This window comes from Falco rusticolus, chromosome 3, assembly GCF_015220075.1.
Source record: "Falco rusticolus isolate bFalRus1 chromosome 3, bFalRus1.pri, whole genome shotgun sequence".
NCBI lineage: Eukaryota > Metazoa > Chordata > Aves > Falconiformes > Falconidae > Falco > Falco rusticolus.
In genome coordinates, this window is record NC_051189.1 from 111,748,424 (window position 1) to 111,774,806 (window position 26,383).

The window sequence follows — 26,383 nt, forward strand, 5'->3', positions numbered from 1 at the left end:
GCTGTCTCCGCGTGTGTATATGCGTTGTGTGCATGTGTTACTGCACAGTGGTCTTTTCTCCACCTTTTCTCTCTTACATGTTTTTATGCTGAGCTTTAGTCTAATAACATTCCTTTAAACATACTTTAAGGAAGGAAAGGAGATAATGTGATCATTACAGTAAATAGAAGCCAAAGTGTTGCTGTCTTCTAACTCTGAGGCTCCTGTAAGAGAGGATGTAACCTTACCAACCTGAGTATCCCTTGTTTACACAGTAGATCCCATAGAGTCAAAGAGCCATTTGTTTGGAAAGACCTTTAAGATCATGAGCCCAGCCGTAACCTAACACTGCCAATCCACCACTAAACCGTGTCCCTAAGCGCCATTTACAGATAGGGGCGTTAAGGCTTCCATTCAGTATCTAAGACAAAACCAAGCTGCTAATTTGACAGAGAGCACATTTTAGCTTGTAAGACTGAAAGCGCAGACTTGTGATATCCTGAAGGAGGGGCTGAGCCCAGGGAAAAATGGTTTTGTAGGTAATACGAAAGGATTCTGATGCAGAGCTAGCAGAAGATTTGAGATTCTAACTTCCTAATGATTTCATCAGGGAGTTAGAGGTGTAAAGATAGTACTCATTATATTGTGGCTTGTATGCTTAGTAAGACTTCCTGCTGAGTCTTTTTCACACCCAAGGATTTCATGTTTTCATTCCTCTCTTCCTATAATTGCCTCCAGACTACTCCTGTAGGGGCTGTAGAGCTGGGACAGATAACTAGCAGTGTAAGGAAATTTCAGTTTTTAAGAGAAGCAGATTTTTTTTTTTTCACTTATATAGCAGTGAGTAGTATATTGCTGCCTGTGAAGTAGGTTTTGGGGTGTTTCCTAGCCTGGCTTGCAGCAGGTGGAGGGAAGCATTATAGTGGGACCTTAAAGCCTGGGGAGAGGCAGTGAACTCTGTGTCACTGGCAGTATTTTAAGCAGCACCTGCAGCAGCTCAGGAGAGCGTGCTGGAAGACATTTTATTCCTACATAGCCATCAAATGTTTCTGTAGTTTGAGGCACAATCAGTGGAATTACAGAAACGTGCACTTAGCTGGGAAGAATGAGGTAATAACAATTAAGGAAAAAACATGCTTGCTGATCATCCTCTGCAACTATAGCATGAAAGGAAAAGATCTAATTCCTGTTGTAGCTCAGCTGATTTCTGTTGGTGCAAAGTGGTGTGCTGTTAGGCTGGATTCAGAGGCAGACAGAACCTCCAGGTGAATTAGTCGAGCTTTCTCAGCTTCTTTGGACCAAGAGGGGCATTCCAGACAGCATTTGAAAATTAGGAGAGTGCTCAGTTTTAACAGAATAGGCATTTCTAGGTGTTTATTAACTGTTCTACTCTGTGTATTTGTCAGCTATGTTTGAAAACCTAGGACAATGAATTCAGAGTGGAACAAACAGAGATGCTCAGTCACTGGGGTGATGGATAGGTTTGCATCAAATAAAAGCAGCTGCTCATAACTTTCTGGGGAGACGGACAGAGAAAGATTGTTCTGAAATTACAGCTTGTGCTAAAAGAAACACTTGGTACCCAAGTGCATCATTCCTTGTGTTGTGGTATTGCAGTTGTGCTAAGAGCCACACAAACATGAAATAAAAATATTATCCTTTTACCGGTTCCTGCTTTCCTTTCCAAGTAAACACCTGTATCCAAATACCTCCTGTAGCAGCAAGTGGGGCTATTGCATAGGTGTAAGGTGGAAGCAAGTTTCATTCTCTGAAGTAAAAGGAGCCTAGAATCTTGGCTTATGAAATCCATGGTTAGTTAAGGGATAATAATGTTCATTTTCTCATTCACAACTTCCATTCCATTAAAATGGCAATCTTAAACTATGTGGTCTGTTTTAGGTGATAATCTGGAATTAGTGACTGGATGATGGCATTTTTGTTGGTGGAGGTTAGCATGGTGTGTTTGAGGATATAATTCAAAGTCAAACAATTTCCCTCTTACAATTAATTCAGTGTCGCAGTGGTGCAAAAATATGCTGGTGTTATCAGCCAGTCCAGCATTCCTCATCAATTAAAGGATTGCTCATACAGCTTTTGCAGCACATCATAAAGCCTTTGTTCCCAGCTGATCAAAGCACCACTTCACAGTGATCAGATGCTGTCAACAAGCAGAGATCCTCGGGGCACTTGTGGCTGTTCCTTCTTGCTTCTCTTCAGCAGGGAGCATTTGTGGCTCCAATTGTGTCGGCAAGAGGCACAGCTGGTTTTGCTCAGAGAATACAATTACATTCTAAATGTCTGGCAACAGAGGCATTAAAAAGAAAGCTGCATTCAGAGGCTTCTGGAATTGAGGAGCTGATAGCTATCCTGCCACTATGCACTCTGGTGCAGCAAACAAGCTGCAAATTTAACACCTCAGAATGTTTCTGATGAGCTTCCAGCTATCACACTTATTTCTGACCTCCAGGCTTGTGACCATCTTAAGTGGCGTTTCCCAGTGTCCTTCCCTGCGCCACTTCTGAGGCAGGAGGGCTGGGTAACATCGTGCCCTGGTCCCACCGCCACAGAGAGAAGGAGGGCAATTTTCTCAGCAGTGACAAATGTCCCCTAGTGAAACGTGTGAGACTAGCTTCATGGCATAGGTGGGTAGATACTGTGGCTCTGAAACTTTCTCAAAGGGATAGACTAGTGTAGAAAAAGATCTGCTACGCTTACCTAGTATGGGTGAACTGAGTTCATATAATTATGATCATCATTTTCTGTTGTGGTGTGTTTTTTGCTAGCCCACTGTCTGAGCCAGGTTGTTACAGAAAGAACTGAAGAAATCACCAGTGCTGACTATCCAGTGCTTCACCCCTCCACCTGTCCGGGTAGAGAATGCCTTCCTGATCATGCTGGAATTCATGGAGACCTTTAATGTGGACACGCAGCCAGGAGTGTTGTGCTCTTGTGATGTCCTCGCCTTAAGGTAGAGATGAGGTTTATTGCATTTTATCACAGCTTTTGCGAGACAGGCCCTGTTCTTTTACTGCATCTTCCTCAGCCTGTATTTTGCCATGTTAATTTACAGTTTTGTCTCCCTATATCTTTCCTCCTTTATTTCTTCTTCTTGTCCCTTCAGTTTTGCTTTTTTTTTTCCTTTTTTTCTTTCTTCCAACACCTTCCTCGTTTGGGAAGTTCACCAAAAACAAAGCCGAGCACACACATGTGTAATGACTTCATAGATTTCATCACAACCTCTGCCCTTATCATAGATCAGTGATGCCAGGGGAGTCAGTTAAATCTTTTGCTTTCAGTTTACTTATCTATAAAATGGACCCAGTGATTGCTTCCCAGGAATTCCGTAGCACTTAGGATGCTTGGAGAGAAGGTCCACTGTGAGTTACTGGAGTGATGAACCATCACTCTAACCACCTGCCTCTGTTTTTAAATATTGTAAAAAAGGATCATTGAAATTCAGGGAGCCATTGTATTAAAATCAGTTTGTTCTTCCATAAACCTCATGGGGGAAGCAGTAAAGACAGACTGACTGCCTTCTCTCATTTTTTTTCAGGTTAGAACACCCAAAAAGCGATTTGGCCCATTCTGTGGAAAGACTGCCTGCAAAAACCGAGACACAGGCTGGTGTTGTGGGTCCTGCTTTCATAACGGGTACTCAGGAGCACACACTGGGGTGGAAGATGAAGTATATGGCACCAGGTGGGTAGGAGATGGTGGTTCAGTTCCCAGGTCCCGACTGTTCCCAGAACTTCATGCTGACAGGCCTGAATAGCAACCAGATAGCAGCGCTTTGGAACAGTGGTTTCATGCTTGGTTTTCAGTAGCATACCTGTTAAACAATGTAGCTACTAGTTAGCCTACTTCTGAAGTAAACGTTTTAGAGAGCTCCAGAATTCCAGCTGATCTTACAGTTCAGCCCACGTCCAGGCATATGATCTTGTTTTAGGGAACAATTTTCCCAACTTGTCAAGAGTTATGAGATGCGTGTTTGGGCAACAGACACGCTGGGTTGTCTTGTCAGCATAGCCTGGCTGTGTGCAAGCAGCTGCACACCTTCGATGTGACAGCTTACCTTGGCCAGTTTTTTCTTTTGTTCCCAGTAATTGTAGATCTGTGTCCATGTGAGTGAAACAGTGTAGGGAAAGGGCAGAGAAAGGGCAGCTTTTCCCTAAGAGCCTTTAGCAGTAAGTAACAACCAGCCCCTAAGGGGAATGTGCGGTTCCCCGATCCGCTGCGGGTTTGCCATGTCCCAGTCCTGAAGCACCACCCCATGGTTACCGCGCACCAGTGCAAGCGTGGTACGTTCTGGGGCACCGCTGTGCGGCTCCTGTGACATTGGATAGAGGCTCCTTGACGCGGGCGAGCCAGGGCGCTGTCAGCCTAGCCCTGTTGGACTTCATTTCTCAGGGATTAAGCATGTAGGTGCCTTTTCTCGTCAACAATTTCTGTTGCTCGCGGACGGTGGCTGAGTTGTATTCAGTACACTGAATTTGTTAGCAGCTGTCCTTTCTCTGATGTCCTCCCCAAAGAATTACATTTCTGTGTAAGCCTGTGTGCATGTATGGCCATACTGATGCTCTCTGAACACTGCTGCTTAAGATTTGCTTGTAATTATGTTGGAAGAAAGGAATTATTTTATGAAAGATTTCACAAGGTCGGTGTAGCAAGAATTTTTAATGTTCTTTCATTTGTTACTACATCTCTACAGGGAAGTTAAAACTGGAATACTTGGTCATTCCTGCTGAATGCCACATTTCACAGTTTCTTAGTGACATCCTGCTTCCCAGCAGGCAGTTTCAGAAGATACTCTTGTCTGTGTATGCTTACAATAAAATTTTAAAATCGGGGTTAGGAAGGCACAGGCTCACCTCAGCGGTTATTTTATAGGCTGACTGGAGAGCTGCACGTTTGCTGTTTGTGTGAAACCCAGAATAACTGAGCTGATGTGTGGGTCGGTGTTCAGTGCCAGTAGCGGGAAGGCTGGCTGTGTACGGAGGGAGAAAGGCTGCGATCTGTGGTGGTCCTGGAATGCACTGCCCAGCACTGTGCGCCATCATCGCTGGTGACAAGGCGGGTGTGAGTGCTGGAACTGCTACACCGCACATACAAATTAGCCTCCAGATTGTGGAACTCTCCCTCACGTTCACAGCCACACACCATGGCCTTTATTAGCACCCAATTTTAGATAGATATGATGATGGTGTAAGAGGTTTTTTTACACACTCTGAAAGTAGTGCAGAAAAGCAGTACACTTTAAGCAAATAAAAATCTGGTTATTGTTTTTCCCTTATGAATGAGCAAATAAAGATGTAACTCATGTTTTTTTTCTGTAATTAACCCTGTTTGATGTGGAATTAATTTGACCTTTTGTTCCTGTTCATGTGTCTTGCAGAATTAAAATGTTGTAAAGTCTTTGGTAGCGGAATGCCAGAAGGATGCCTCTTGGAACAAACCAATGGCAAAGTGCATCAATAAAAGTCAGTATTTAGATTTGCAAATTTTAAAATGTCTGTGTAAATCTTTTTATTTAAAACATTGGTTTTATAAAGACAATGATAAAAGTTGCAGTATGGGAAACATTTTCTTCTGTTTGGTAACTATTCCATTTCTTGTCAAAGTGCATTTTGTATTTGTAAGTTGGAAGATGTTTCAATTTCTGCCATTATTTTAAAATCTATAAAAACTGATTTGTTATTTTAAAAGAAAAAAGTTTTTTTAAAAAGTGGTAGCATCCTTAGAAATAGTGTACAATCTCCCAGCAGATTTGCTTAACGTTATTGTAGGAGAAAAATGTAGTACCTGTCCTCTTAAAGTACCGGTACAATTTATCCATAATTAGTCCGTTAGTAGTCTAGAATTAGAATTATTAAAGTTAGAATTGGTGGTTCTGCATTCTGATGGCATGCAGAGCGAATACCCCTGCCTTACACAGCCTTGCCTGTGAAGGGCAGCAGGACCTCTGGAAGCACACCACCAGGCTGTTAACTCGGGGAAGCAGCATTTGCTGTGCAGGTAAGCACACAGAAGGGTACCCCAGCTGTCACGCAGTAATGGCTGGGAGCTTAACACATTCTTGTAGTAGCAGTAGATCCTGTGAAGAGCCAGAATGGGGCAAGTCATGCAGAGTCACCTTCCCACAAGCCTGCAGTAAATGCAAAGGAGACCTAAAACAGCACCTGTAGGCTGTCACTTGTGTGTTGCTTTAAATGATGCCCTGTTCACTTACTTTCTTATTTTTGTGGTTGCTGTGAGATGCAGGTAAATATATATGCAGTGGATGGATATGACGGGTACTGGAAAAGCTCCAAAGGAGAAACGACCCTTTCCCGTCTGTGAACCAGGTAATGCATGGACGTACAAACAGCTGGAATTAGCGGTTATTGCAAAATCATGAGCAAGCTCGCAGCTGGTGCTGGCAGTTGTTGGTCCGTGGTCACGCTTTGTTAGGAGCGAGTGAGGCAGACTGTACGTAGTGCAGCACTGAAGGACACCGCTTGCTTTGAAGTAACGTGCTTAACGTGCACCCGAGTTAGAACTCCGGCACGTGTCCTGCACTGAAGGGAACAAGGCTCCATTCTGTGACGCTTCTGCCTAAATACCAGCCTGCTGCAAGCCACAGCTGCAGGCTCTGAACAGAGCTGCTCAGCTGCACTATTCCACTGTTCACGTAAAGCAGCAGCTGTGATAGCACGGCGCATTCAGATTTTCTTTTAGTACCTTTAAGCTGATGAGGGAGAACCACTTCACTGTAGAATGTTCATTTACAAAATCAGATTACCACCTTTATGTTACTCTGATTTTCAAAATGGCAAGTGCGGCACCTGCTGTTTAACAGGGAAGAACACCAACACCACCGAAAAGGTTCCGGTAACCATAACCATACAGTGTCACTGGCGCTCCCTGGAGCTGTTAAGATGGCCTCAGTCTTGCCCAAGGCTCCCTGTTGCAGATGAACGCCAGAAACTTGGTTCAGTTCCCCTTGAAGAGTAAAAAGCTGAACCTTCCATTTACTCCAGCTCTCTCTTGGAGAACGCAGTCTCATAAATAACTAAATCATTGCTGCTTTTAAATTGCTTGGCATTGTTTCTGACAGGAAGTATTTGTGAGGGGAGAAAGCCACTGAACACCCTTATTGCAGAGTACTGGCTTGGGCATTTTTTAATTTTTTATTTTTAATGCTTGGACTGCTTAATTAGTCACGCTGCAAAATTACTCAAGATCCAAGGCTGAGTTTTGGGAGAAACATCTTACACTGTAAAAACATAATTGTTCCTCTTATTTTCTAGATTAGAATATCCATATATTCCAGTTACCTTAATCTACATTCAGAACAAATACACTTACTTCTCCATGCCCAAATTCCAAAGCAAAACTGTCTTTCTTGATTACAGAACTTTTCCAAAGGATGTACGTAGTACTAATGAAAATTGTACTCTAAATCAAATACTCATTTGCAAGTGATTTTGCCACTCCAAAACAATCTAGGAATTACATTTAGAATAATTAATTTAATCCATACAAGCATAATAATCCAGTGTCCAAATCTTAAAATGTGTAACAGTTATTGCTGCCTTGTTTTGCAGTTTGTGGAAGGCAGCGAAGCGGAACTGTGGAGCACATATATGGAGGAAGGCGAGCCAGGCCTGGAGAATTTCCTGGCAAGTAACGTTAATTACAGAGCTCGTAGGAGGTGGTTCACTTTCATGTGAAACCCGGGTTCTAACAGCTGCTCATGGTGTAGTTGATCAAAGAAACCCCTCAGCTTCGAGGATTAAATTAGAGATTTTGAATAAATGCTCATTTAGCTATGAAGCAGCCCAGGCAGAAAAAAATTTTATTCATGAAGGTTACAAAAATGGTCTTGTCAACTTAGACAATGATACTGCGTTGGTAAGACTTAGTACCAACATCACAGCTATTTGTTTAGCAGGGAAAGAAGAGAGATTTCCAGTGAAAGCAAGTGAGGGGGTAGTTGTGTTGGGGTGGGAAGAACTGTCCCAGCAGCTGTTAAAAGACCTTTAGATTTACAAAATTGCATTAATAAAGTATATTGTTTTCTTTTAAGTAGAGCTACGTGGATTCTTGTAAGACCCACAGCTTTTGGATGAACACACAACCAGCAAAAGCGTGCAGAGCATCCAGGTACCTCACACTGTGCCCTCGCGTACACTCGCTGATGAACCCCCACAGCACCAGCTGTACAGCCCTTGCCGTGAAATTCCTGCTGTCAGCTGCAAAAAGTTTTTTCTAAAACACAGTTTTACAGTATATAATAAGCTTTCACAGTCAGATTTTTATGTACATGGTCAGCTGACAACAGATTCTCAAAACAAATTAGAAACCATGTTATAAAAATTTGTTTTGACTATGACATGTATCCCCTTACGGCTTACGTAAACTTCCTCTTTCTCGCATCTCACATTCTTTCACGAGTATTGCACTTTCTACAATATAACTGAAGGGTCTTAACAAAAAAACAAGACTCCAAACACTTCAGCACATTTTCAATAGTTTATTTACTCACTTATAAACACTAGAGTACACAAAGCAGAATATATTGCTAATACTTGAGAATTATTCTAAAATTTTCACCGATTCTGTCTGAGGGTGAAGGAAGGCCAAAATTACTAGCAAAGACCACTCAGTGCTGCCAACCAGCCTTAAGGTTAACCTTTAGGTTAAAACCTATACCTGGACAATTTAAACAAAATTAAAGCCATGCTAATTACAAAAACTTACCATGAAGTTCCTTGCAGGGGGGGTCACAGTTAGTCTTTGGAGGTCCAAGAATACCATTTTTAAGTGTTACTCAGCAGAAGTAGCTGGTAATAGTGCAAGTGCTAAAATGCAAAATTCACAGATGGTACAGAGTTTGGAGATTATTCTGACTTAGGTGCAGAAATAGTAATAATAAAAAAATCTAAGCAACTTTTTGCAGTGGGATAGGAACAAAGGTGTGGGAATTACTTTTCAGCCTGAGTGTTCAGAACCCCTCCTTAAACCCTTTAAGATGTACACTGAGACCCAGCTGCTTTTTTAATACTGCAAGTGGAAAATCTTAACAGTAGTGCAGTTCTGTCCACTATTTAGATGGTCTTCTAGTCACAAGCCTCAACACAATATGCAGCAATGAAGATACAACTTTAAAAGTTACATAGGTTAATAACTGTCTAAATATCGATATTCAGAACTTCCCTACCTATACCACAGTAGTATGGCATCTAAAAAATTTGGATTGAGCTTCAGAGGGTTTTAGCACAAGTAGATTAAACAGTTCCTCAAGCTCTTACTGCCAGCAGAAATCTTGCACTGGTTTCTGCTGAAACATCCTGCCCTTTGTTAACAAGCTGCCTCTTGACACTTCTGCACCTGCAATAAACTTAAGTTTTTCAGATTAAGACTTCTGTCAAAGTCTGTACATTTACTAATGCTTTGTTCAGCCTCCCCTGTGGCTAGTTTTAAACACGAGTACAGCTTGCTTCTGGGCCCAGAGTGTTGCAGAACCCTACTGCCCGTGAGTGGACTGGTCAAGAAACAAGTTAAAAACCTGCAGCCCCAGAGGCGATGCTCTGGGTAGGACAGAAACACATCTTGACAGTCAGTGTCTGTCTCCCCCAACCCACTTCTGATGAGGAACTCCAACTCCTAAACGAATAAGCAACGTTCCTTGGTACAGATGCAATCCGGAGGGAACTGCTTACCATTCTAGGTGCGGGCACCCAACCGTGTGGGAACTGGATTTTAGATATATACGTATCACTGAACAGTGCAAAAATACAGTGGCTTAGAGTTGGGTGTCAGGTACCGATACATGATGAGCGGTGGCTCCGTTTGACTTGCCAACTTTTAGAGCATGCTTATCTGAAACAAATTGCATTACTGCAAAAAAGCTTTACAGAAGTTCATCTCAAAAGGGTAAAATTAATTAACTGCTATGAATTCTTTGCATTCAGGGCTGCAAAACAAAGACACATATTACTTAAATCAGTTTTATTTAAGAATTTCCTACAGTGACAAATCTTATAAAAAGCATCCAAACACGAAACTGCAGCAAACAGCATTCTTATGGATATCTTACAGACAGTGGAGCTTCCACCCTGAAGAGGCACACTGAGCTCGCTAGTGATCTCTGCTGCAAGAGCTACTGCAAAGCACACCACAAGCTCAATGTTCTCCTCACGAACCCCATCATCTTCAATTCACATTACCACACTTACAGATCATTAACAGAAAAAAAAAAAAACCACACACCATACAGCATTCACAGCAGTTGACATAAGGGAAAAAAATACAAATATTCATTTCACGTAACACATTCAACTAATTGATTAACTAGGTATAGAACCCACTTAAAGTCTTCCACATGTGGATGTCCTTTGAATGCAGTAAACACTCGTACTTTATTTGCTATCATTGCTCTCCGCACACTCTCTCACCAAAGCCACAGGATTGAGAGACATCTCGCCCAGTAAAATAAAATCCCATAATGCACCACCAGGTCTCTGCATGCGCTCTCTCCTTTATCTCGCACATACCAGCCCTCTCATGCCTCGGCACCACCACCAATCCCACACAAGGTTTCAAAAGTTCAAACAGCCTTCTGGTTCCATCTCACAGCCTTGCGTTCATAGCGTTGATACGACTCCATGAAATAAAGAGTAGCGGATAAAAATGGAACACCCACCGTCTAAGACGCAGCATGTGCAGTGTGATGAAGTATTCTTGGATGAGAAAGCATGTAGACAGAAGTATTCCTAAGGCAGAATATTTACAGCACTGCTTTCAATGAAGTGCTTCTTCCATACACATTTGAAATGAGATGAACTGCAGAGATTAAATGAAGCCTTCATATCGTACTTTAGTATGGAGGGGAGACAGTGTTAAAAAAAAAACAACACAAAACAAAAACGACACTGTGTTCTCCAACTGGGGTACTTGGAGAGTCTTATGGTGGGATCAAATTAAAAACAAGAGGGAGAGAATGCTGTTTCTGACCAATGGTTTCCATTTTGAACATGCAAAGAATTCAGGTAGCCAGGAAGTAAGGGATAAAGTATTACAGGAGAAACCTTTCCTATCAACTGTAGTGTTAGTTCACCTATCGGGCAAACAGCAGTCCACTTCCAAACATTCAGTATTCCAACAAGATATGTAACAAAACTTATAAAATTCCTTTTACCTTTCTTTTCTTTTTTTTTTTTAAAAAAGAAAAATGTCAAAAATACTGCTGAATATACTGCACACTGAACAAACTGATCTGGAAAAATTTAGTATATATGTAATTTACAGTATACTTACCATGAGTTAGAAAAATTTGATTTCCCACCATAGAGTCAGTATCAGAGCCCACTGCGTCTACATTCCCCAGCCTGACGACTTGGAATCCATGCTTGAACCAAAGCCTCCATTAAACCCACTGCTGGAGCCCGTGTTCGAGGCCGAACCCCAGCCTATCGCTGCCCCCGAGTTGGAGCCACCGTACGAGTTATTTCCTGAACTAAAGCCCTGGTTCTGCTCCCGCTGCATGTTGCCTTGGGGCTGGTTGTTTCCCGACGGCCCAGACTGGTTCTGCTGACTAGCCAACATGCCCATCATTCCCCAGCTGCTCTGCAGCGCTGCCTGTGCTGCCGCCATCATGGCAGGGTTGATGCTGAAGGCTCCGAAGTTCATCCCTCCGCCCATGTTACTGCCCTGGTTGTTACCCAGTCCTCCCCCACCTCCTCTGCTGTTGCCAAACCCCCCCTGATTCCCAAAGCCTCCCGGATTACCACCAAATCTTCCACCTCTCTCTAACTGTCTATTGCTATTATGCTTAGGTTCAGCATTGGATATATGTACGCTGATTCCTTTAATGATCAAGTCCTCTCCACAAAGAGACTGGGCAACCTATAAGAAATAAGGGATTGATTAAATGTGTGTCAGACTTCTTTGTTTTAAACGTTTGTAGTACAAGACAAAAAAATAATCCCATATGATTCTGAGCAGATAGTTAACCTGCAAAGGAAGCATATGCATATACTTAATCCTGTTTGAAGTGGTTTATCTTTGCATTCACTACGCTAACTGCAGTATAAAAACCATCTCTACAACAGCATCTGAAAAGTGTAACCTTAGATAATCCAACAGACCAAATCAAGCTAATACCACTGGAATTCTCAAGACAGTGGACAAGCATTCCATGCGTAGTTCCAGAAATAATGCTTTATCAAGCTACTGAAACGTAGGTTGTCTAAATACAAAGTTAAAATATGTGAAGACGTACCTGATCATCTGCAAATGTAACAAAAGCAAAAGCTCGGAAGGGTTTAGGAATGAAGACATCTAACACTTCTCCGTACTGGGCAAAGAACTGTTGGAGTTCCTCTGCCGTCATGTCCTCGGTGCAGCGCCCAACAAACACTTTTCTGCTGCGCAAAGGTTCGTCAGGACTTTGCTGGAGAGAATTGAACAGGGTGGGGAGAAAAAAATAGATCACAACTATCCTGGGGAACCCAGGTGCATTATGTTAAAGGGCCCTTTTTAATCTAGCTTGTTCTGAGGACTGAAGACCAAGAAATTTTGTCATTATAAATCAAAGACTTAAAATAACGAAAGTTCTGTTCAGAGAACATGCCTGCACCTTGGTACAGGTGGAGCAGAGTCACAAGAAAATGAAGATGCGAGTGATACAGTGACAAGGCCACTCCAGGAGACTTTTTGTGTTGGTAATAATGGCATATATACACACAGGAAAACCAGAAGCTACAGGATCAGTTTTGAATTGAAACAAACACTCATTCTGATCTTCTCTAGGTTAGTTATTCCATTTGCTTTATTCTCCATTTAGTCACAGAGCAGACAAGTTAAGCAGGTACTGCTGGAACCTAAAACACGTTAATTTTCAGATGTCAATCAGCACGTAATTCCCCCCCCTCCCCAGGAGTTATTTCCCCAACACATCTTGCTGACTTCCTGCTCACCCACCTGCCTGTTCTCCGTCCTTGCTCTAGCCTGTCCTGTCCATTTTGCAGACTGAAAAGCCACATCCAAGATAGGATTATTAATCTGTTCATCTGCTCACCTAACACAGCTGCTGAAGAAGCGCACTTCAAGCATTTTGTAAAAATAAAACTAGCAATAAATATGAAAGTACCTTAGAATTGGGAAGTTTACAGTCACACCATCTTCCATCTATCATGTGCCGCTGAGACATTACTTTCACCTGGGTTTCATAATCCGTAAACCGAACAAAACCAAAACCTTTTGAGTGGCCAGTTTTAATATCCTTCTTAACCTAAGACATGCAACATAAAAAAAAAAACAAACAACAAACTTTTAAAAAAGTTTTTATTATCTCACCACATATGCCTACCTTTTCTGACAAAAATTACTCTAATATTGTACAGACAAAGCAGGGGCCTGTGATACCTACAGATTAAAATTATTAGCTTGCCTTGAGCCCAGGCATAACCTGATACAGTGTATCAGGACCAGGGGAGATCCCCCTTCTGGGAGGATAAAAACCTCATGTGCAAAGACAGAAGAAAACTGAGGCAGGTTTGTCTTCTGACTTTTGCCATCAAAGAGTTCTGTTGGAGAGTTTATCAGTCTTGTAAACACTCCCATCACAGCAACCTCTAATTCCTTAGCACGCACACACAGAGAACATACGTATACTCAGCTACAACAATTAATAACTAATATAAATGACAAAGCTCTTAAAAAGGCTGTGCCCATTAAGCTGATCTGCATAAACTGCCACTCCCAAACACTCCTGACCATCTGCACCTATACAGCTCATGGAACAAAATGCAACCCAGGAAGAGAGACAAAGGTTCAGATCTTCTCTGAGTTTATAAGGCTCTGTTTCTACTCAATTTCTACCTCATATCCCTCCTTGAGCTGCAAAAGGATTTTACCTGCACCATCAGAACTTCTCCAAACGTACTGAAATATTCCTTTAAGTCTTGTTCAGTGGTTTTCCAGGGAAGACCCAAGACTATTAAATCCGAAGTCTTCTGTACTGCTCGTTTCACTTTCACAGCTGATGATGCATCTGTTTCATCCATTTTTCTCTTATTATCTGAATATAAAGCAGTACATTAGACATCATCCTCAACTCTGCGAATTGCTTCCACTGATTATGAACCGCATGTTATAAAACCATAGACTACGATGAGAAAAAGGACAGACTACAAAGGACAAATGCCAGCTGCTGGGAGCTTATTACAATAATACATACCCAACTGCCTAACAGTACACAGAGAAGAAAGAACAGTCTGCACTTAAGCACTCCTCCAAACTGCAATCTGACTGAGCTAGTTCTGTGTTAGTTTACTACTAAAGTATTACCCAGTAAATTCACAATCCTATAAGGATGTGGAGAAGACAGGAATTTTAAACAAGAATACTTCATTAGCAATTTACTGCCATCCCCTCTTTTTCTGGGCAGGGGGGAGCGGGGACCAGGCGGTCAGGCTCCTCTTTTCCTGAGCAATTTTTCAGTGGTACTTCACACCAAACCACGGCTTGAGGAGAAGCATCTGTGAGTACACAGAGATCCCATTACTCCACAGTCTTCAAAGATCTACACAGGGCTGTAAACCCTCCAAGGCTAACGCAAGACTTTGCCATTACAGCGCTTGTATGGATAGAGAGTTAAAAATCTTACTGCACACCTGAATACTCAGTGGGGTCAAATCTACTGTGCAGGACAGATACCTGAATAAAATCGCTGATCTTCCGTAAATGAGAATGTTCAGTTAGCAGTGACTCACGCAGACCTCCTGACTGAAAAAGCAAGCTTGCACAAAAAAAGCCGAAGGAACGAAGACAAACCTTTGGGATAATTAACAACATAGACCAGGTTGCCCCATCCGGCTTCTGGCGCGTGCAGAATGCCCTCCACCAGCCGGACCCCCCGCATGCACTGCGACACCGGGTTCCTGTAGCGCAGCCCACACGCCCCGGGGAACTGGGCGGTCACTGTGGACAGCAGCACGGTGCCGTCGTCCTCCGAGGGGATCTCGATGGGCTCATCGTTCTCGTCCTCCGTCACCCGGATATACTCCGACATCTTTGCTGGAAGTTGCTAAAGTACAGGAGAGGGGGAAAGCCGGGCATAAGCACCCGCCGTGCTGCCCTCCATTTGCTTTTCGTCCTTGCGGCCCTAGGGTGCGCGCCTGGCGGTATTTATCTCGCAGCGGGGGCCCGCGGGACGCGCCCGTCCTCGGCCTTAAAGCCTCGGGCCCTGCCGCAGCGGCACACGGCCGTCCCAGGGCCCGCGAGCCAGGACGCGGCACGGCGGCACTGCCCGTGCCGCCGCCTGCACAGCGGGCTCGGGGCGGGTGACGGGCCGGGGGGAGCCGCCTGCCAGGGCCCACCCCTGCCTACGACCTCCGGGCGCGGCCCCCCAGCACCCGCCGGCGACCCCAGCCCGAGCGGGCCCCACGCGCGTCCGCCGCGCTCCGCTCACCGGCCAGGGAAGGGAGCGGCGTCTCCGGGAGCCCCTCAGCGCCGCCGCGCCCCGGCCCGCCGCCCTCCGCTAGCACCGCACAAAATGGCGTCCGCGGCCCCCCTCAGAGGCCGGCCCGGGCTGCGGGGCGAACCATTCCCGGCGACGGGGAGGGTCTGCAGCGGAGCGCGCTCGGCCGCCGGCAGCGCCGCGGGCCCCAGCCGCGCTCCAGCGCCGCGCCGCCCGCGGCTGGTCGAGGCCGCAGGCTGTGCTCTCGGGGCGGCGGCGGCAGACGGAGGGGCGGCCCCGGGTCCGCTCCCCCCCCCAGCGGCGCGGCCGGTGGTGCGGCCCAGGCACGCCTGCGCACAGCGCGCCGCGAGCGCGGGAGCTGCCGGGAAGGGGCGGTGGGATCGCCCCCTCCGCGGGCGGGGACGGGAGGGCCCGGCCGCACCCGGGCCGAGACCCCGGTAGCGCCGCCCCGCCGGCCGGCCGTTCCCGGTGAACGGCGGCGATGCTGGCAGAGCCGCCCCAGCGGCCCGGGCCGAGGCGGGTCCCGGCAGCGCCAGCCTGGCGGCGTGAGGAGCCGCTGGCCTGGCAGCGGCCGCCGCCCGAGGTAAACGCCGCAGGGGTGTCATGGGGCGCCCTGCGAAGGCCGTCGCGACCCCGGCTCCGCCGCACGGAGCAGCCCCTCCGGCGCCCGGCGCAGGCCTGCGGGCAACAGGGACCGCCCGCCACGGGGAAAGGGTCATCAGGGCGCGGCGACCCTCCCACCTCCGCTAGCAGAAAGACAAGTACGGGCGCACTTAATTTGTAACCAGAACCCCCCCAACTTAAGGTTAAAACCAGCCCCCGCCCTTTCTGACAAGCCCGACCCCATGAAGCAGTTTGTTCGGGGAAGGTGAGTGGTCTCTATCGCTAGGGAGAAGCCTGCGGTGAGCGGCCGCAGGCGTAGGAGAGCTCTCGGTCAGGCAGGAGACACCGCACACACGTCTAAGATGCCTTTTCCCCAGAAGGTGACGGTAACAGATGCCGAGTAGAGGCCGCAGAAGTACCTGAGCATCAGCCTGGAAGCGCCCTCGTTGCAGGTTGTCTGTAATGCTTGGCAGGAGGGTTTGCCTCCTGCGCTGAAGCCATGAACGTGCAATGCCGGCTGTGGCATGTTACCGCTTGAATAGCATCTTTCAGTGCTTGGTAGGAAAGGTTGATCTCGCATGCCTCCACCTGTAGCTCTCCTGCCGGCATTCCCCAGGCATCCTGGGAAGAACTAGATGAACCAGGCTAATGCCGACAGTTTCATAGCAGCTCTGTTCTGTATGTCATATTTAGTGTCTGACACCCCCACACCTGGTTCATCACTCAGAACTGATGTTTTCATTAAGCCTTCCAGATGTTTGGGGTGGGGCCCCCCACCCACCCCCTTCACTGCCCTGCTCTCTGACCTTCTATAAAACCATTTTGTAGGATAGCTAGAAGTTAAAAAAAGCTAGTAGTTCTAGCCCAGCCCTTTAATACCTAGTAAGTGTTTGCTATACCATGGTTTAATCCCCTCTAGACCCAATCTCCCCTTACTTAATGGAAGGATTTAATGGTTATATCTCATTATAGAGTATGATAAACTTCTGAAATCCAAAGCCATTATGGCTAAGGAACACTCATGTTCTTGCTGCCAGTTTCCTGATATTTTTTTTTTTTTGGGGGGGGGGGGTGTGGTGTGTGTGTGTGTGTGGAGGGGAAGAGAGATAAATGTGCAGAAGAGCCCATCTACATATGTTTTCCCTAAGCTGCAATCACAGGAGGGACTGCTAGTTAGGCTACTGTGCCAAGTCTTCTCTGCTCATGTAGCTTACCAAAGTTTGTGTGCAAAAGAACCACACAGAGGACAAAAACAGTGGCAAGAAAATGGTATTTTCCTCCTGGTCTGGTTCCTTTTGTAAGGTTAATCATCTGCTTTCAGTAGTATAACCCTCTAGATAAAAAAAAAAACAAAAACCAACACAAAAAAACCAAAGCAACAAACCCAAATCTGGAGTGTTTGGGTTTTTTACTTCACAGTGGTAATACTGTAAAGCTATAAATGAGTAACTGTTCTACAGTTTTAAGCAGTCATTTTGTATCCAGATAATTGCCATTCCACATCTGCAAGTTATTTTATTCTGACGCTTTAATAATAAGCTTATCTGGTTCATCAGTCACAGTCACATTAGTTGCAAGTCACACCAGAGACATCTCAGCTTTCATTGCAAGATACATATGAACAGGCAGCCACACAGGGTTGCCATTAGCAGAGCTGTAAAGTCCTGCCAGCCACCACCACAGAGGTGGTAAGTGCACTGCAGAGCTTTCTCTAACCAGCTCAGCTCTGTCACTTAACCAATAGACTGTACCTACCACACTAAGGAAAATTATTCTACTACTTTCTTCCCTCTCCTTCTCATCTGTTCCTTTGTGACACACATCCAGGCCACATGCGGGCCATGTTCTCAGTGCACACCTAGCTTGGCCCTCCTTGCACAGGTCTCCTAAAAAGAAGTAAAAATAAGTCTTTTAGTAAGGAAAGAGGACTCTATGGCTAGGAAAGGCTAATCCAGTCCTTTACATTAATGTCTTCTGCCAAGTATTTAAGACTTCTCCTTAAGATTTCTGCAGTTGCAAAAACTGGCTCCCAGCACCACTGAAACCTAGCCCATCTATACCCATGTAACTTTAGGCTCAGCCTTATCGTTTAATTACCATTTTTCAACAGAGTTCTGAGAGGACCTGACTAGACACAGGCTAACGAGATAAGCCGTGTAGGCGTTCTCCTGACATTCCTACGTTTTCTAGTCATCCACAATATACATCCCAAATCCAGTTCTGTTGTTGCCAAGTCAGCGCTGAGGTACTCAGCATCGTTTGAACATGCTGTGAGGACTGAGTGGTAATTGTAGCATGTAAACATTACCTACTGCACCATTTCAAGTCAAAGCTATAGTTTAGCAATCATGCTATTTGAAGAGGTTGTCGTGGCATTCAGCCAGAATGACCTCTATCTAACAAAGCATCTGGTGGTAATTTCACTAATGAGCAAAGTAAGCAGCAACCCTGAACTAGATTTCATGCAGGTAAAAGCTCAGAGAGAGCAACAAGCTCAATGCAGCTTGCTGGCTGTAAAACAGCCAGGGAAAGAAGGGCAATTATTCACAACAGACTTCTGCCCCAAGAGCTTGTTCCTCAGTTTTGTCAACAAACACGCTTAGAATGAAACAAATGTTACTAACCGTTTTCTGTGAGAACTGGGATCCTTGCAGCACTTTCCTTCTGTTATTTTGCATTGTGATTAGATTTAAGGTAAGCAATTAACAGTAGTATTGCTCTTGAAGTAACTACACCAGTGGGGATACAGCTAGTTAATTCACTAGTTCCCTCACACCAGCAAGTCTGAGTGCCCATGGGTGTAGACAAATGCAATACCGTGGTACTAGCCATCATGTATATTGACTTAAGCGTGCCTACAGGCACAAAACAAAATGCAATATAATAACTATTTGCTGCTCTAGGTTAAGTGTGCTCATGGGTACAAGCAAACTCATCATAACGATCAGCTGTTCACCCTCCCAAAAGCATTTGGGATGAAAAACAACATCAATGGGCATCTAAATATAACCTCACGATAAAAAAAAAAACAACCAAACATCACACAGCTGTGGGTACTGAAAAATATGGAGTGCTTGGGCCTATATCTAATCATAGAGCAGTAAGAAGCAGGAGGATTTAATGAATGATGGCATGTCAGCGTAGTCAGAATCTGGCCTGATTTTGCCAATAGTTAATAAATCCTACCTCTCACCCTTAGTGGAAGTCTTTTTTTCCACATCAAGTTTCTCCTGCTTTATTTTGAGTAAGGAGGATGAACACAGTTTCCCCTCTCTGGACATGAAACAAGTGTTCTCTGCAGTAGTCTGAGCAAATACAAACATCAGATTCTCTGGTTGGTTCTCATTCTAAACACACTTAGAAAAGGGGAAAAAAACCCCCAAATTCCCCATGCTATCACTGTATTGCTAGGACCATGCCATTAAGTAGCCTGCATCCATTCAATCAGCCTTTCTCTGCTCTTTATACCTAAGCACAATCTTGTCTACCATATGCATCAAATAAAGCCCACCTTGAATGCAGTTGCCTGAAGGAAGAGAACACCTGTTGGTTTATTTATTTCTCCTTGTAATTTAAAGAGATTTAAGCCTCTAATTAAACAGATGCTATATTATAGAAAAAGAAGCACTATTCTCTTGAAGGAACAAGATTGGTAATATTTGTTTTTTCCTAGCTACAATTGAAAATCCATTCACACACAATAAAAATAGCATTCTACAATGCTTACTTCCCCCCCCCCCCCTTTTTTTTTTTCTTTGAAGGAGCTTTCACCACAACCACTGGGATATTTGCAATAATTACTTCTTTCCCTCCCCAGAAATACTTACCATAAATAGACCTGTCCATAAAACAAGCAACCTACCAACATAAAATTTTACTAATACCTGTCAGTCTAGAAAAAGCTTCTAGAGAAAAGCTTCCCTTAAACAAAATAAGCAGTTTCTACTCAGGTAAAGTACCTGAAAGATCATTTAGTCTACGGTTCTCATAGTAATACTCCTCCTAATCCCCTTAGTTGAAACAGCATCTAAGACTTCATTATAGTCCCTGAAATTTTTCAGATAATTTTCCGATGATCCTATAGAGCCATGATTTCAATTACTTAATTCTTAATCCACCTGAGATGGTTTAGTCCTGTTTCTTAAAGGGACAGTTTCCACATTCATTTTGGTTCATGTCCTTATTTACTTAACTCTTCCAAAACTGATTAGAACAGGTGATGTGCTTTTTAATCTCTCAGCAAAACACAACCAAAGTCAGATCTTTTACATGCTTGACTCTTGTAAAGACCCAGAAGGACTTGGCATCCATCAGCCTGGGTCCTTTCAGCCCTAGTAGCTGTTTTGAAGAAAAAAAACAACTTTGGCCATATTTCCCTAACTGACACATTACAAAGAGTTGTTGTTGCTTCTTGTTTTACTACCAGACAGATGTTGACTGTTAACGGGACAAGAAACAATCAGAACAGGCAATCAACTAATCTGAGAGTGAGGCTGATTAGATTGCAGGTCTTCAAAACAGCTGGTGTCAGCCATCCAGGTGTGGCTGCTCAACAAACCCAGCCCCATGGCCCCGGTGGGAGCTGTTAGGAACTGAAAGTGTTATGTAATAATTGGAAACCCAACAATGGTGACAAAAGGCCCCTGCAAGCCCCATAGCTACTGCTGGCAATCAGATGCTGACTGCTACCTTTGTTTTGGAGCTGTGACCCAGGGTTCAAAGCACAACAATGTATAGTATCTGATATCTCCACCCTCTTGTTTGATTGGTACCTGTGGGAACTGTCAAATGTTTGCATCTTGTACACAGAGCATGTAAAATTAACTTCATTCTGTTTTGTTTGGCAGAGTCTCAGCAAACCATCTGCAAGTCACCTTCCTTGCCTTTCTAGACCATCCACAGCAGAGCCTGGGAAGAATTTCTGCCTGTGATTCTCAGAGATATCTAGTCAGTTCCCAGAGCTAAGTTCCTGGTGAAGATGTGCCAGGTATCTTCCAAAGGAATTTGTTGCCTCTCACAGTGTACTGGAGCTGGGATTCAGAGTGGGTTTTTTGATAGATTGCATAGTAACTTCAGCATAAAAGAGCATGAACTTGTCAGCACAGATTACCTACCATATACCAAAGGATAAAATCCACAGACTGGAAACTGTGCTACACAGCCAGCTTCAAGTCTATAAAATCACAAGTTGTTGGTGTGTGACAGATTCTAAATATTCAGTACAAACATTGGTATTTATATGGGAGGTTGGAAGTAGCTTCCTTCAAAGGCAAAGCCGCAGGTGGCTTGGGTGAAATGTAGCTACTATTACTGTAAGACCTGGAATAGTGTAAAAGACAACTTAGGCAGATTCTGTTCAAAAGCTGGTTTGTCTTGTTTTTCCTTCTTTATTTTGGTTGTTGTCCCCTTAGTCCCCCACCCCCCCCTACCCTTCTTTCAAGGAGTGGGCAGACAGCCTGTGGTAGTTTTTTTGCTGTTTTTGAATGATGCATGCTGAAGCAGGAGCTCAAGTATAAGGCAAAGACTGTTTTTAAAATGGTTAGGTTTTACTGCCTGGTGATATTTTTTCGAAGTACATTTAGTGAAGATTTATGTAAAATCTATCTTTTGTCTACTTAAAATATGTCAAATGGATGTACAGGGCAAAATTTAATGCATATGGGTTTTCATTATTTTAAATCATTTGCAATATAAATGATTTACTATGACATCAGACATTTGTTCTTTGGCTGTCCACCATAAATTGAGGCCCACCCAAATTTTCAGTCTTAACTATATTTCTGCATTCCCTCCCCCAGTATCTATAATCTCAGTTCTGTGATTCTTCATGTAAATGACTTTCAACAAGGAAAGGAAGAGAACACATAATTTGCCTTAATACAGGTAATTTTGAAAGAGGAGCAAGACCTTTACATGAGAAATTGTTGACAGCCACAGGAAGGGGAGAACTAATGCTCATAGAACAGAAAGTCATTTTCGATGAGAGTGGTGAGAGCTACTGATCAACCAGATGTGACCAAATGGACTTTTTGTGCAGTTGAAACTGCCAAAGGTGATAGACTTCTATCTTTCTCTTTCTGAATTTTTTCATGTCTTTTTAGTGTCCTTACATTTATAATGCAATTAATTCAACTCTGGCCAGTTAATGTTGTAGGCAGCCATTTGGAAAACTGAGGTATTGGGGTAAGCCAGGTTTGCCAAGGTCATTCTGAAAGTGCATAGTGAAAAACTGGTGACACCTGACACCCAGAATTGTGTTTTCATGACAGGCTTTTGCCTAACAGCTATAAAAATTTTAAACACTCAGACTTTTTGAAAGACCTTGTGGAAAACTGTATTCATTATCATGTTTGATGGTTGTCTTACGACAGTTAATGGGATACAGACCTTTGGACCCATCAATAGCCTATATCTGAAGCCTTCCCAGCTCAGTATTTACTGAAAATTGCTGCTACCTGTCCTGGTTTCAGCTGGGATAGAGTTAATTTTCTTCTCAGTAGCTGGTACAGTGCTGTGGTTTGGATTTAGTATGAGAATAATGTTGATAAAACTGATGTTTTTAGTTGTTGCTAAGTAATGTTTATACTAAGTCAAGGACTCCTCAGTTTCTTAGGCTCTGCCAGCAAGAAGGCTGGAGAGGCACAAGAAATTGGGAGGGGACACTGCCAGGACAGCTGACCTGAGCTAGCCAAAGGGATATGCTATATCACAGAACGTTGTGCTGAGTATACAAACTGGGTGGGGGTTGGCCAGGGCCAGGGATTGCTGCTCAGGGACCTGCTGGGCATTGCTCAGCAGGTGGTGAGCAAGTGCATTGTGCATCACTTGTTTGGTTTTTTTTTTCCTTTTGGATTTTGTTCCTCTACCCCTCTCCTTTTCATTACAATTCTCATTATTAATATTATTTTTAAATTTTATTTATTTTATTTCAATTATTAAATCATTCTTATCTCAACCCCCAAGTTTTACCTGATTCTCCTGCCCATTCCTCTGGGTTGGGGGACAGAGCAGGCGGCTGTGTGGTACTTTGCTGCTGGCTGGGGTTAAACCGTGACACTAACCGATGGCTCTTCAGTGGCCTACACTGCAAGAATTAAACACCTGAACTCAGCCTGGTTTCTCACATGTGGATGTTGTCTTAAAACCTACTAGGCCCACAGATTCTACTGCAACTCTTAATTCCTACTCCTGAGAAGGAAAGGCAGTTAAGTCTGAACTATAGATTGCATTTTTGCAAAGTCCACCCACCCATACCACATTATCTCGGTCTTGACACAACTCCCCACTCTGTAAGAGGATTTCACTGTTGTTACAATTTCATGCATTATTGCTCATGCATGTAGTTTTAGGAATACATCTCAAATTGGACCTGCCTAAAGATGTGTAGCAATTCTGAGCAATATCATAAACTAGAGCAGCATCCTAAGGGGAGTTTTATTTCTGACATCCAGGCTGTCTGTCCAATCCTATGGCTACAAGTGTGTCTGACAATGCCCATTTGTCTTTATTTGCTGTCTTTCCCACAGATCTAGTTCTAAACCAAACAGCAGCACTGCCAACAATCTTAACCCTAAAATCAGAGCAGGGTTAGATGATGTGGTGGGCCTGCATGTGCTTGCCTTTGTTCTTAGCTTCCAGTAGCTCTACCAATGATGAGATCCAATCGAGAAAATCTCAGTGTAGTTCTGATTTATGCACAAAAGTGCAGAGGAGAGCAAAAGCTTTTAGTATTGTTGGAAGTAGTTAGGAATTAAGGCCAAAGAAAGGACAGTCATAGCAATTACAGCCTAAAAAAAGAAAACTTAAGTGAAAGTCCTGGCTCCTGAACTGTTTCTGGGCTGGCAGATGTTCACAGTTCTCTTGGCTGATACTGTAGAAAGATAATGGGCCTGTTTAGATCCCTTCCCTTACACAATGGCATTGGTTTTACAATTTTGAGGGAGGCCTGGTGGGACTGTGATATTTCAGCATTTTTCCTGAAATGAGATTAGGGAATGCATTTAATATTTTAAGATCCCTGATGGTCTCTTGTCTAGAACCTCCACTGAACCCAGCACATTCATGCCAGATGTGGCTGAGGGAAGAAAACCTCATGCGAAGTGCAAGGCTGACACCTGGAGGGGACTCCTCAGATGCAGCTTGGAGAGTCAGGAGTTAGAATGGAATTCTGCAACACACAGCTTGGGCCGGGAAAGCTCAGAGTGGGTGGCAAGATCCCAGGTTTTGGAACTGCTTTTTTCTAATGAAGGAGTGCTTTCGATATTCTTCCCTCTCCCCTTTTCTAATAATAAAGAAAAATTCAGATTTCTATTTCAGATTTTCCATCTCTATTTATAGGAGTGGAGAAAAACACAGAAGCAAACTCTGTGTCATCTAGTTATTCGCTTCTTCCATGTTGAGGAATATTTGGATCAAAACTAGTCTTGCTCAATAAGCAGCTACAAGTAATATAAGGTTATTTTTTCAGTTGGTTAGTCTAACGTATTTGAATTGTTGTGTATCAGACTTTCAGCTGCTTTACCATTTGTGTAGTTCCATGCTCTGAGTTTTTGGAGTACAGACTTGCAGGGCTGAAAGATTTGGCATTAGGTAGAGCTTGTTCTTTTCACGTCTGGCTCTGCCAGTACCCACGGAAAGGCTTTTCTTGAAGCTGATCCTAATCAAGGAATGCAAGGCAGCTTGTGGGACAAAGTCTTCATGCTTTTGGAAGTTTGCTTTCCAGCCTGGCAATCACCCATCCATAGCACTTACTCAAACCTTTTCAGTAATCTCTCTTCTCTGCCAGGAATTGCCTCAGTATTTGTGAATGCTGGTTTTGCTTGATCTAATTTTAGAATGTGTTAATAACAGAGATATTTACTGTGCTGGCATTACCATACACTTACTATCTCACAAACCCAAAATTATATGTCCATTACATCTTAATTCTCTGTCATTGCCAGTATGGTTCCAATCATCGTAAACTTTGCTAGCAGTGAATAGTTGTTTATGAAAAAAAAATCCAAACAAAATAACAAAATCCCCAACCATTATGTTCAGAACTCTCATCCACCTGCAGTACACCTCCCCACGTCACCATATGTCTTCACTGGTGTACCTCAATACTGATTGACTGTGTATCTTTCCCTTCCAGCCTTCAGACTCCTAAAACGTCACCAATACTCTGTTCATCCTAAGGAGCACACTCCATACATTCCCCATCCAGACCAGCTTAATGGACGAGCCATTGAAATATTTGTTCCAGTCAGGGGAGTAGGAAAGGGGCATGGTGCCAGCTGCAGTAGCAGCACAAAACATTCGGTGTGCTGGAAGTGCTTCTTTTCAGCCCAGAGACCTGGGAAAGCTAATGACATCGCTGTGGCTACTGTTTCTTCAGTGCTTCTCATTAACTATGGCATGACTTTAACCAAAGAGGCAGTAACATCTTTACCCCTGCTCCACCCCAACAATGTTGCCGACGCTGGATTGTCAATTATGCTGAATTATACTGGGTCAGTTGTGGTTATTCAGTGATGTAGACAAATACCAATTCAAGATCAAGGGTGAACCCTGGCCACTAAACTTGTTTCACTTGTGACTCATTCCAGACTTAAAACTGGGCTCTTGCTGACATTTTGTTAACCCAATTTGTCATCCTCCTAACCTCCATTATCCAGCCCAGGCAGATTATTTACTTTGAAAAGACGTGTAGATAGCTTCCATGCGAATCGTAAGTTGATCCAGGTGCCATAGCTAGATTCCAGAGGGAGCTATAGTCATGAGGTACATGTGCTGGTAAAATAACTTCTATCCTAGATGCTTTGAAACTCAGTGATATTCTCTGTTTAAATATTGTCTGGACTGTCATTCCTGCAAAGCAGCCTGGCATCAATATGGTAAAGTACCCAAGTCCTTACCTTCAGGCCTGTGTGTGGTCCCAAAGAGATCAGCAAAGGTAAATTCAAGCATATACTTCAAGTTAAGCACATGCTAAAATATACTTTTGCTTTGGAATCAGAATCAGTGACTACACCCTCCTAAGAAATTCCCTTTGTATCTTTGCATTTATCCCAAAATAAAGCATTTCAGTCAAGAATTAGCTTATTGCCTTCCAGAGTTGTTCATTTCCAGTTTGCAAGCTTGGGGAGAGAAATCCAGGAAGCATCAATAAATCCACTTTGACAGCAGAGTAAAGATCTGCAAAAGGAGTAACCTGGCAGGGTGGTGTGACTTAATTTCTCTGAGAAAGATCCTTTTTATAAATGAAATAAAAAATGCCAGCAAAGTCAAATAGCAGTGTCACATTTGATTGTTTCTCAGTAGGACAAAAAATAAATAAAAAGGCAAGGTAAATGACAT

The 26,383-nt window shown here is 43.8% G+C and overlaps 1 protein-coding gene and 1 long non-coding RNA gene across 4 annotated transcripts; one reads left to right on the forward strand and one right to left on the reverse strand.

Annotated features, from left to right (window-relative positions):
• Positions 1–8,476: 8,476 nt before the first annotated feature.
• LOC119145073 (TAR DNA binding protein) lies at positions 8,477–15,656 on the reverse strand. Its single transcript, XM_037381155.1, has 6 exons — positions 15,434–15,656; positions 14,797–15,049; positions 13,878–14,041; positions 13,112–13,252; positions 12,242–12,412; positions 8,477–11,865 (listed from the first exon to the last, which is right to left on the reverse strand). Exons 2-6 carry the CDS (start codon positions 15,032–15,034, stop codon positions 11,335–11,337), a joined length of 1,245 nt encoding a protein of 414 aa, XP_037237052.1. The 5' UTR covers positions 15,035–15,049; positions 15,434–15,656; the 3' UTR covers positions 8,477–11,334.
• A 122-nt stretch (positions 15,657–15,778) lies between these two features.
• On the forward strand, positions 15,779–26,124 carry LOC119145076. 3 transcript variants are annotated; one of them, XR_005103287.1, is made up of 4 exons: positions 15,779–16,025; positions 20,893–21,032; positions 21,929–22,097; positions 25,179–26,124. It is a non-coding gene; the product is annotated as an uncharacterized LOC119145076 (long non-coding RNA). The 3 variants fall into 3 exon arrangements; XR_005103286.1 differs by lacking the exon at positions 21,929–22,097 and having other exon boundaries at positions 15,798–16,025; XR_005103288.1 differs by lacking the exons at positions 15,779–16,025; positions 21,929–22,097 and adding an exon at positions 16,039–16,203.
• Positions 26,125–26,383: the final 259 nt, after the last annotated feature.

Bases quoted from the DNA above. Each gene is read 5' to 3' on its own strand.
- LOC119145073 (XM_037381155.1), bottom strand. From the start codon at position 15,034: ATGTCGGAGTATATCCGGGTGACGGAGGACGAGAACGATGAGCCCATC. The intron at 14,042-14,796 runs GTTTGTCTTCGT...CTTTATATTCAG, and splicing joins TGTTGTTAATTATCCCAAAG to ATAATAAGAGAAAAATGGAT. The intron at 12,413-13,111 runs GTACTTTCATAT...AATTCTCTCCAG, and splicing joins GTAAACTTCCCAATTCTAAG to CAAAGTCCTGACGAACCTTT.